Source organism: Hippocampus bargibanti, linkage group LG11 (assembly GCF_051943395.1).
Source record: "Hippocampus bargibanti isolate YZ-2025 linkage group LG11, ASM5194339v1, whole genome shotgun sequence".
Taxonomy (NCBI): domain Eukaryota; kingdom Metazoa; phylum Chordata; class Actinopteri; order Syngnathiformes; family Syngnathidae; genus Hippocampus; species Hippocampus bargibanti.
The window spans coordinates 2,900,211-2,911,213 of record NC_142744.1 but is presented as its reverse complement, the minus strand read 5'-3'; the positions used below and the strand labels follow the sequence as shown (position 1 = coordinate 2,911,213).

The following is an 11,003-nucleotide window of genomic DNA, read 5'->3' as shown; positions in this document are numbered from 1 at the left end:
CACTTTTCCACCAAAACTCCAGACACCAGACGGACTTTGGTGGAGCAAAAACTTGGAACAAAATCAACAAGTTTTAGCAACAATGTGACACATTTTTCCATATAGGAAAAAAATCGAACAACCCAACCCTCCTGGACTATTTTCACCACTTTGGGTTGTGACGGAAAACCATGTTGTCGAGTCAGTACGTCTTGGCGGTGCTCCTGTTCGCCCAGGCGGTCATCGGGTTCTCGTTGGCCGGCCATCATCATCATCAGCAACCGCCGCCGCTGGTGGGCACCTGCGAGGCCAACGGCAGCGTCTACTACGTTGGGGAGCGGTATTTCCTCGACTCGGACCAGTGCACCCAATGCGAGTGCACCGCCGAGGGCTCGGTGTGTGCCCGCACCGAGTGCACGAGCCTGCCGGCGGGGTGCATCCATGTGAGCCACTACCCCAGCGATTGCTGTCCCCGTTGCGAGAGGATCGGCTGCGAGTACCGGGGGGTGGTCTACGAACTTGGGCACAACTTCCAGGTAAGCCCCCGGTGCAGCCTCCGCGACTCCTTCACCGTGATGGTGATGAATAAAAGCAAGAGTAATAATAATAATAATAATAATACATTTATAAGTGCCTTTCAAAACTCTCAAGGTCACTTTACATTCACAAGATAAGTTAGATAGCTAGCTAAATAGCCAGATAGCTAATAGATGGCTAACTATCCAGCTAGATAGCAAATACGTACTATAGATAGCAAATAGATAGTAAATATAAACTTCTCCATAATAATACATTTAATTTACAAGGGCCTTTCTGAACACCCAAGGGCACTTTACAATTAAAGGACAACCGACATTTTTTTTTTTTTTTGTTTCCTAACTGACATCAGAAAAACGTTTTATAGCACCTAAAATACCCAAAACACGCAGGCTGATATTTTTAGTCAAATGCAAAACACCAATGAAAAGGAGTTAAAGTGTCCCAAAACTACTTCAAAATGACCCCGGAAATTGCGATTTTCAGAAGGTCCCGCCCCCTTGTTTATGGCGTCACGCCAGGACGTCTTCGCCTTGCTTTAGAATCAAAACAATGGCTTCAGATTCGGAGAAGATGCTTTATTGTTACTCATCCAGTTATGAATATGATTCAAATAGTTCTGAAGAGGAAAGCACAAATGTTTGCAAGCGATTAAAGAAGTCCTTCCGGATCATTTTGAGGCATCTGGACTCCAATGTAGCGTTTTGAAAAATGCACAAGATGGCGCCCAAGCACCATTGGAAATGGGCTGATTTGTCCGCTGGGAATTTGTGTCAACTAGTATCAAATAGTAGTCTTGGTGCAGCACACAACGATTCACCATCATGCTATTTATGTTTTCCTTCTAATTTCGCGTGTCACTTTCTCGGTCAGGGGCGTTCCTTACGTGACATCACGTCAGGAATCGTCACCAACTCGAAAACAAGACTTCCTGAATATTCAACGTGAGTCTTAAAAGGTAAAATATAGCTCTATACGGTGGAATATTTGTAAAATACGCTCAGTAGAAGTCATTTCAAGTGATTTTACAAATTATGGACACAACTTGTCCGCGGGTGTCGGTTGTCCTTTAAAATACTACCAATTTCCACTAGAAGAAGAAACACAAAAAAATGGATCACGGGTGGATTTGCAAAGTATATTGACTTCTTTGTTTCCTTAGCCAAGTGAATGTGAGCAGTGCACATGCGACAGTTCTGGCATCGCCCGCTGTTTGGTAGCCGACTGCGCCCCCCCGCCGTGCGTCAACCCAGTGTACCAGCCCGGCAAGTGCTGCCCTGAGTGCAAGGAGGGTGAGAATCCACATTGGTTTGAAATCATATTCACATTAAAACCATGTACATTTTTTCACATTACAGTGATACCTCGGTTTACGAACTTTTCGGTTTACGAACTTTTCGGTTTACGAACGTTACATTTCTGAAAATGTTACCTCGGCATACAAACTATTTTTCGGGATACACACGGAGCTGCCACAATGAGTGATGTGTTGTCCGCCCGTTCTCCTAACAAGAAAATGGCAGCCAATTTTTTTTTGTCCTCTATTCTCCGCCCCCAGTCTTCGGTTAAAGCCATGTGATTGGTCAAGAACGCAGCAGTGAGGTGGGGGAGGTGGTTTGAAAATTAAAGAGACAGGCAGATGAGAGTGAATTTCAACTTTGATACAGTAGTTCAAAGTATCAACCCAGCTAAACAGAACACAATTTATGAGGAACTCGATAAAATTATCACAGAGAAAGCACCTCCAAGGGATCATTCCTCAAGATGGTGAAAGAAGAAGGTTACGTTCCTCATCAAGTGTTTAATGCTGATGAAACCGGCCACTCCATTCCATCAAGCCGTCACAAAGGTAAATAAAACGACTTTATTATTCAATACAGTTTATTTCTTTAATTATAATACCATAGCACATTTATTATACATAAAATAAGATCTATTTTGTGTAGTTTTAAGGCTTAGAATATTAGAAAATTATGTTTTATGGGGACCTGGGAACGGATTACTCTCATTTTAATGGTTTCCTATGGGAAATTAATTTTTGGCATACACACTTTTTGCCTTACACACTGTCTGGGAACTAATTAAGTTCGTAAGCCAAGGTATCACTGTACTACAATTATATTTTGGCGGGGTATTTGTCGCATTTAAAAACAAAAACACAAAAACACTTGCCTGCCCCCTTTTAGGTCCAAACTGCTACGTGGACTCATCCCGCAGTCGAGTGATAGCTGCCGGCGAGCCAGTCTGGGTGGACTCATGCACCAAGTGTCGTTGCCATGACGGGCAGGAGGCCGGCTACTGGGCGGGAAACCGGCTAGCCACCTGCTCACGCCTCAAAAATTGCACGCCTGAGTTGTCCGAGGCATCAAACTGACACGTCTATCTATCTTGACTCGTGCAATTAACATTAAAAAATTACTAAATAATAATCAAGACAATATGAAGCTTCCTGGGTAAAAGCTATACATCTGGATACACCAGTAAAATTGACTGCATAAATGAGGAAATGACAACAACTATTGGAGCTAGCATAAATAGCTAGTGTTAGCAAAGCAAAGCTAGCAAGGAAATTCCAGTACGAGACTAAAAACTCAAATTATATTCATCCATGGTATCAGGAAAAATCGGATCAATTTTAATATGAGCTCACCCACAGAAAAACTTACCTGTGACTAAAGTGACCTTGAGAGTTTTGAAAGGCGCTCATAAATTAAATAGATTATTATTATGATTAAACTTTGAAAACAAGTCATGTTAGGGTTCCTGTTACATCATACATTATGACAGTCGAGCTACCTATTTGCTATCTGTTAGTTATCTATTAGCTAATAGCTAATTAGCTAATAGCTATTAGCTAATAGACGGCTATTAGCGGTCTAGCTGGCTAACTAGCTAGCTATCTACTGTGTTAGCTATCTATAAGCAAGCTAGCTAGCTTCCTATTTATTTGAGTTACTTCCGGGTTGAGTGAACGCCGGCGCGTGTGGCTGCCGCTGCTCACCCACAGAAAAACTTACCTGTGACTGTAAAGTGACCTTGAGAGTTTTGAAAGGCGCTTATAAATGAAATGTATTATTATATCATATTATATATATATCATATTATTATTATTATTGTATTTATTATTATTTTATTCATTATGACAATGTGTAATAAGCAGTTATAGTTAATCCTCCCCCCCCCAAATATGAAAATGTAACGAGTAAAATACATGTTAAAAAAAACTACAGACACAGACAATATAACGCTTATTTTTTTTATGATGATGTATGATTCTATATGCAAATGAACCTGGTCTAGAAGTGCATAAATAAAATAAAAAAATCATAATCAATATATTTCAGCAACCGTATGACTTAAAAAAATAAAATCAACCAATGATAGAATCATCATTTTTAACCAGAAGTTTTATTCATTGGATAGAAAATGTTATTTTGATATGACATAATACATACTACTGTATATAAGATAACATTTTTAACATTCAATGTACAAAAAAAAAAAACCCACATTTTTTTCAATTTACAGTAGATACATATTTATTTATTTTTAATTTAAAAACATCCTGAAACAGGAAGCCCGCCCTATTTGTTTGGAAGAAAACACCGCTCATCTCAAACATCAGAGCACTCTGAGTCCATTAGCAAACACGGAGTGAGCACTTGGCGCTGCGTCGCTGAAAGGAAAGGAAATGAATAGAAACGCTAAAAAAAAAAAACCCCGACTGGGTTTAAATGGACACTGGGGGCCGCTCGCGTTTGCCCATCACTTCCATCAAATCCAATTAGGTCTGACTGATGTGATGCAGTAAGCCTGCTTGCTAAGTGTAGTCTTCTCGTGAACGATTTGGGAAGATTTTAGAACCTCTAAATAAAAAGCATACATCTGTAAACACTGGATTATTTTTGGCATGGCAATGGAAAAAGATATCCTGACATTTCGACGACAGTGATACCTTGGCTTACGAACTTAATTGGTTCCCAGACAGTGTATAAGGCGAAAAGTGTGTATCTCAAAAATTAATTTCCCATAGGAAAATTAATTTTTGAGATAGCAAATAGATATCTAGCTAGGTACCCAGCTAGATCGCTAGCTAAATAGCCAGCTAGCTAATAGATAGCAAATAGATAGCTAGCTAGGTAGCCAGCTAGCTAGTTAATAGATAGCAAATAGATAGCTAGCTAGGTAGCCAGCTAGATCGCTAGCTAAATAGCCAGCTAGCTAATAGATAGCAAATAGATAGCTAGCTAGGTAGCCAGCTAGCTAGTTAATAGATAGCAAATAGATAGCTAGCTAGGTAGCCAGCTAGATCGCTAGCTAGATAGCGAGCTAGCTAATAGATAGCGAGCTAGGTAGCCAGCTAGCTAGTTAATACATAGCAAATAGATAGCTAGCCAGGTACCCAGCGAGATCGCTAGCTAGATAGCCAGCTAGCTAATAGATAGCAAATAGATAGCTAGCTAGTTAATAGATAGCAAATAGATAGTTAGCTAGGTACCCAGCTAGATCGCTAGCTAGATAGCCAGCTAGCTAATAGATAGCAAATAGATAGCTAGCTAGTTAATAGATAGCTAGCTAGGTACCCAGCTAGATCGCTAGCTAGATAGCCAGCTAGCTAATAGATAGCAAATACATAGCTAGCTAGGTAGCCAGCTATCTACTTAATAGATAGCAAATAGATAGCTAGCTAGGTACCCAGCTAGATCACTAGCTAGATAGCCAGCTAGCTAATAGATAGCAAATAGATAGCTAGCTAGGTAGCCAGCTAGCTAGTTAATAGATAGCTAGCTAGGTACCCAGCTAGATCGCTAGCTAGATAGCCAGCTAGCTAATAGATAGCAAATAGATAGCTAGCTAGGTAGCCAGCTAGCTAGTTAATAGATAGCAAATAGATAGCTAGCTAGGTACCCAGCTAGATCGCTAGCTAGATAGCCAGCTAGCTAATAGATAGCAAATAGATAGCTAGCTAGGTAGCCAGCTAGCTACTTAATACATAGCAAATAGATAGCTAGCTAGGTAGCCAGCTAGATCGCTAGCTAGATAGCCAGCTAGCTAATAGATAGCAAATAGATAGCTAGCTAGGTAGCCAGCTAGCTAGTTAATACATAGCAAATAGCTAGCTAGGTAGCCAGCTAGATCGCTAGCTAGATAGCCAGCTAGCTAATAGATAGCAAATAGATAGCTAGCTAGGTAGCCAGCTAGCTAGTTAATAGATAGCAAATAGATAGCTAGCTATGTAGCCAGCTAGCTAGCTAATAGATAGAATAAAGATAGCCAGCTAGATCGCTGTAAATGATCCAGTTTAATCAAGCCAATCATCCCAAGCTAGCATACGGCGGTTATAACCGCACACAAGCTTTTGTCACCTCAATAAACCAAACCTACTTATGACTTTTAGAACATTTTATATCGCCTCATTACCCAATCGAGAATATTGTCCAGGGGTATGGCGGGGGGGAATTTAACGTGGGCGTTATTGGCGGCACTAAAAGCCTTGCAGTGACAGTTGCAAGAAGGAGGTCAGGAAAAGGTCAACGAGACAACGTAAAGGCAATCAAAGGTGATAACATGCAAAAACAAAAACATGAAAACAAAGCAGGGAAGCGAATACGTGCGTGTGCAGTCCACAGAGGACACTTTTCACCTTGAGGAAAAAAAAACAACCTTGAGCCCCTCCCCTTAAAGGACAACCAACGCTACCGGACAAGTTGTGTCGATAATTTGTAAAATCACTTGAAATGACTTCTACTGAGCGTATTTTACAAAGATTCCACGGCATTTATGGCTATATTTTACATTTTAAGACTAGCGCTGAATATTCATAAAGTCTTGTTTTTGAGTTGATGACGATGCCTGACGTGATGTCACTAAAGGAACGCCCCTGACCGAGAAAGCGACACACAATGCATTTTGGGTACTTTGTTTGGTCTGAAAACTTTGTGTTGATGGCGAAATTAGAAGGAAAACACATAAATAACGCAATGGTGAATCATTGTGTGTTGCATCAAGACTACTATTTGATACTAGTTGACACAAATTCCCAGCAGACAAATCAGCCCATTTCCAACGGATTTTGGGCGCCATCTTGTGCATTTTCTGGGAGCTACATTGGAGTCCAGACGCCTCAAAATGATACGGAAGGACTTCTTTAATCGATTCCAAACATTTATGCTTTCCTCTTCAGAACTATTTGAATCATATTCAGAACTGGATGAGTAACAAGAAAGCATCTTCTCCGAATCTGAAGCCATTGTTTTGATTCTAGAGCAAGGCAAGACGTCCTGGCGTGACATCACGAACAAGGGGGCGGGACCTTCTGAAACTCACCATTTCCGGGCTCATTTTGAAGTAGTTTAAAGTAGTAGTTTGGGACACTTTCACTCATTTTTATTGGTATTTTGCATTTCACTAAAAATATCAGCCTGTGTGTTTTGTGTATTTTAGATGCTATAAAACGTTTTTCTGATGTCAGTTATGAAACAAAAAATGGTTTTGGTTGTCCTTTAAGACCACCAAAATGGAAACTAACACAAAAAAGAAAAAAAAAAAGGTTTTGGTTAGTAGTTCATGATTTCAAACATGTATTTTTAATTCATATAAAATAAATCCTTGAAAGGCATCGACTCGGTGTATATGTGTACTGTTCATATATGTAGGCGACAACAGGATGATTGTGACACAACAACAACAACAAAAAGGGAGATTAAAGCATAAAAGCACTCTTGAATATGTTTCGTGTGGGGAAAAATGTTGATGGGCAGCACCGTGCTCCAGTGGTAGTTTACATAAAAATAAATAAAAAAAATTAATAAGATATGTTCGACCAGCCCATGTCGAGAATTAACAATTTCTACCAGCTCTATTGACTACCTCCAAATGGAGATTTTTCATGAGTCAAAGAAAAGGGAAAATGTAAAGTCAGTAAAGGCCATAGTATTAATTCTATCATCGTCCAGTCACATCTACAATATAAATAATAAAAAACACAGTCAAATAAAAAAAAATAATTAACTCATTCACTGCCAGAAATGTGCAAAAATGTGTCCACTCAAAGTGCCAGGGTTTTTGTCATTGTCACTCGAATTCCAGGACCCACAGAATATTAACTTTTAGGACTACATAAAAATCAAATGCAGCATAAGAAACCTTGAACTCTCTTCTTTAAACAGAAAAAAAAATAGTTAATTCCTAAATGATATGGGTCTGGAGTTATCGGAGCATGAAATGAGGGTGGCTGTACAAAATACAATGCAATACAGTGATATCTCAGCTTAAGAACTTAATTGGTTCCCAGAAAGTGTGTGTAAGGCGTAAAGTTCGTCTGCCAAACATTTATTTCCCATAAGAAAACATTAAAAATGAGAACAATATGTTCCCACGTCCCCATAAAACAAAATTTTCTACTAAATAAGCCTTAAAACTACACAAAATATACCTTATTTTATGTATAATAAATGTGCAATTGTATTGTAATTAAATAAATATAGTACTGTATAATAAAGTGGTTTTATTTACCTTTGTGATGGTCATTGACGTAGTTGCCTCTCAATGATATCCGAGTGAAGTTGCCGTGCTTTCTCGGCGATAATACCCTCACTCACTGTACCCTGCTAGCTGCTTTTCATTAATCCAAATCAACAGACGTTTTTTCAACCTCTTCTATTACCTATTACCTTTTGTAAACAAGCTGCAAACCCAGTCCCCCCCCCCCCCCCCCCCCCCCCCCCCCCCCCAACGCCTTGTTTATCATCTCAGGGGACTTCAATCACATTTCCCTGAAATTCTCCCTCCCAACATTCACACAGTATGTAACTTGTGCCACCAGAGACAATAACATATTGGACCTATTTTATTCAAACGCCAAGGATGCATACAAACCCTCCCCCCTCCCCCCTCTCGGAAGAGCAGACCACAATATGGTTTATCTCAAGCCTGTGTACAAACCCCTTGTCCAGAGGCAACCAGCTGTGACCCGCACGATCAAAAGATGGTCCACAGAAGCTGAAGAAGCTCTGCGGGACTGTTTTGATTCAACCAGGTGGGAGCTCTTTACTGAGATTCATGGGGAAGACATTGACTCACTCACCAACACCATCACAGACTACATTAACTTTTGTGAACAAAACACCGTACCCACCAGGACTGTGCGGTGTTTTGCCAACAACAAACCATGGATTAATCCCGACATAAAAGTCCTCCTGAAGGAGAAGAAAAGGGCTTTTGTGTCGGGCAACAGAGAGGAACTGAAGGCCGTGCAGATCCAACTGAGGAGGAAGATCAGAGAGGGGAAGAAGGCCTACAGGATGAAAATGGAGGAGCAGCTGCAAGCCAGCAATGTCGCTGGTGTCTGGAAGGGCCTGAAAAACATCTCAGGCCACAAAAGCCCAGTGACATTGAACGAAAAAGACAAGGACTGGGCAGATGAACTCAACCGCTTTTTCAATCGGTTTGACAAGACGCCAGCCGCCCCCGGCCCACCGTCAACTTCACCTGTAGCTGCACCTGCACCAACTCTCACTGTGGCCTTACCCTCCCTGCCCCCTCTCACGACCAGCTTTCCACAACCAACATCTGCCCTCCCAACCGTTGCCACACCCTCAGCCGCCACTCTGCCTCCTGGTTCCTGCCTGTCTGTCACAACTGCGCAGGTGAGGAACCAACTGAGGAGGATGAAGGTGAGGAAGGCAGCAGGTCCGGATGACATCAGTTCCCGACTCCTCAAGACCTGCTCCGACCAGCTGTGTGACATTGTCCAGCACTTGTTCAACCTGAGCCTGAAGCTGGGCAGAGTTCCACAGCTGTGGAAAACGTCATGCCTGGTCCCAGTGCCCAAGATTGCCAACCCCAAAGAGCTCAACAGCTACAGACCGGTGGCGCTGACGTCTCACCTGATGAAGACGCTGGAGAGACTCGTCCTCGCCCACCTGCGACCGCTGGCAAGCTCATCGCTGGACCCGCTGCAGTTTGCCTACCAGCCCAGCATCGGTGTGGAGGATGCCATCATCTACCTCCTCCATACGGCGTTGCTGCACCTGGAGAATGCTGGGAGCACGGTGAGGATCACATTCTTCGATTTCTCCAGTGCCTTCAACACCATCCAGCCCAGTCTACTGGGGGACAAGCTGCAGCATGCCGGAGTCGACCATCACCTCACATCCTGGATTACAGACTACCTCACAAACAGGCCGCAGTACGTGAGGGTAAAGAACTGTGAGTCGGACAGGCTTCTCTGCAGCACCGGAGCGCCGCAGGGAACAGTCCTGGCTCCATTCCTCTTCACCCTCTACACCTCGGACTTCAACTACAACACCCCAACCTGCCACCTTCAGAAGTTCTCTGACGACTCAGCTATTGTCGGCCTCATTACAGAGGGAGACGATAGGGAGTACAGGGGACTGACAAAGGACTTTGTGGACTGGTGCCAGCAGAATCACCTCCAGATCAACACTGGCAAAACCAAGGAGCTGGTGGTGGATTTCTGCAGGAAACAATCGTCACCTGCACCATTGAACATCCAGGGTTCGGACATTGAGAGGGTGACCTCCTACAAGTACCTGGGTGTTACTCTCAACAATAAACTGGACTGGACAACAAACACGGATGCCCTAATCAAAAAGGGACAGAGTCGCCTCTTCCTCCTCAGGAAACTGAGGTCTTTTGGAGTTCAGGGGTCACTCCTAAAGACTTTCTATGACTCTGTGGTGGCATCAGCCATCCACTATGGCATTGTCTGCTGGTCAGGCAGCATCACCACCCGGGACAGAAAAAGACTGGAGCGCTTTGTCAAGCGGGCCAGTTCTGTCGTGGGCTGCTCGCTGGACTCTCTTGAGGAGGTGGGCAACAGACGGACGCTAGCTAAACTAAAAGCTATGACGGACAGCCCCTCCCACCCCCTCCTGCCCATCCTGACAGCTCTGGGTAGCTCCTTTAGCCAGAGACTATTACACCCGCGCTGCAAGAAGGAGAGGTACCGCCGCTCGTTCCTACCGACTGCTGTCAGGCTTCACAATTCCCAATGATCACATGTGAAAAAAAAAAAAAAAAAAAAACTGGACACTTGTAAATATGGGTTGTTGCAATATATCTTAATGCATCTCTTGATTCTGCACTATGTACAGTCTTGTTTATAGAACGGTTTTTGCACATCTACATTTGCACAGTATACAGTTGACATTTTTATTTTGTTATGCTTGAATATCTTGTTTTCTATCCTTTCACTCCCACCCCAACCCCATCCCTCTTCAATTGCTGCTGTGGACTGCAAATTTCCCCATTGCGGGACGAATAAAGGTATTCTGATTCTGATTCTGATTCTGATTCAACCTCTTCTATTACCTGACACAGTTGCTTAGACAACACAAAAACACCCTTAGCCACACGTAGCAACGGTCGACTTAGCATACTGGTACTGGGACGCTAAGTCACACAAACGCACACCTCGTTTGTGTTTCTCGATGGTCTCCTTCTTCTCGACCGTAATTTTCTTT

General features: G+C 42.6%; 1 protein-coding gene across 1 annotated transcript; it reads left to right on the top strand.

Annotated features, from left to right (window-relative positions):
* Window positions 1-24: 24 nt before the first annotated feature.
* On the top strand, window positions 25-8,176 carry LOC148891137 (von Willebrand factor C domain-containing protein 2-like). The gene is made up of 3 exons (XM_089007861.1): window positions 25-515; window positions 1,679-1,808; window positions 2,703-8,176. Exons 1-3 carry the CDS (start codon window positions 171-173, stop codon window positions 2,888-2,890), a joined length of 663 nt encoding a protein of 220 aa, XP_088863987.1. The 5' UTR covers window positions 25-170; the 3' UTR covers window positions 2,891-8,176.
* The last annotated feature ends 2,827 nt before the right edge of the window (window positions 8,177-11,003 follow it).

Excerpts from the sequence above, each read along its gene's own strand:
- LOC148891137 (XM_089007861.1), top strand. The coding sequence starts at position 171 with ATGTTGTCGAGTCAGTACGTCTTGGCGGTGCTCCTGTTCGCCCAGGCG. Across the intron at positions 516-1,678 it reads AACTTGGGCACAACTTCCAG|CCAAGTGAATGTGAGCAGTG; the intron begins GTAAGCCCCCGG and ends TTGTTTCCTTAG. Across the intron at positions 1,809-2,702 it reads CTGCCCTGAGTGCAAGGAGG|GTCCAAACTGCTACGTGGAC; the intron begins GTGAGAATCCAC and ends GCCCCCTTTTAG.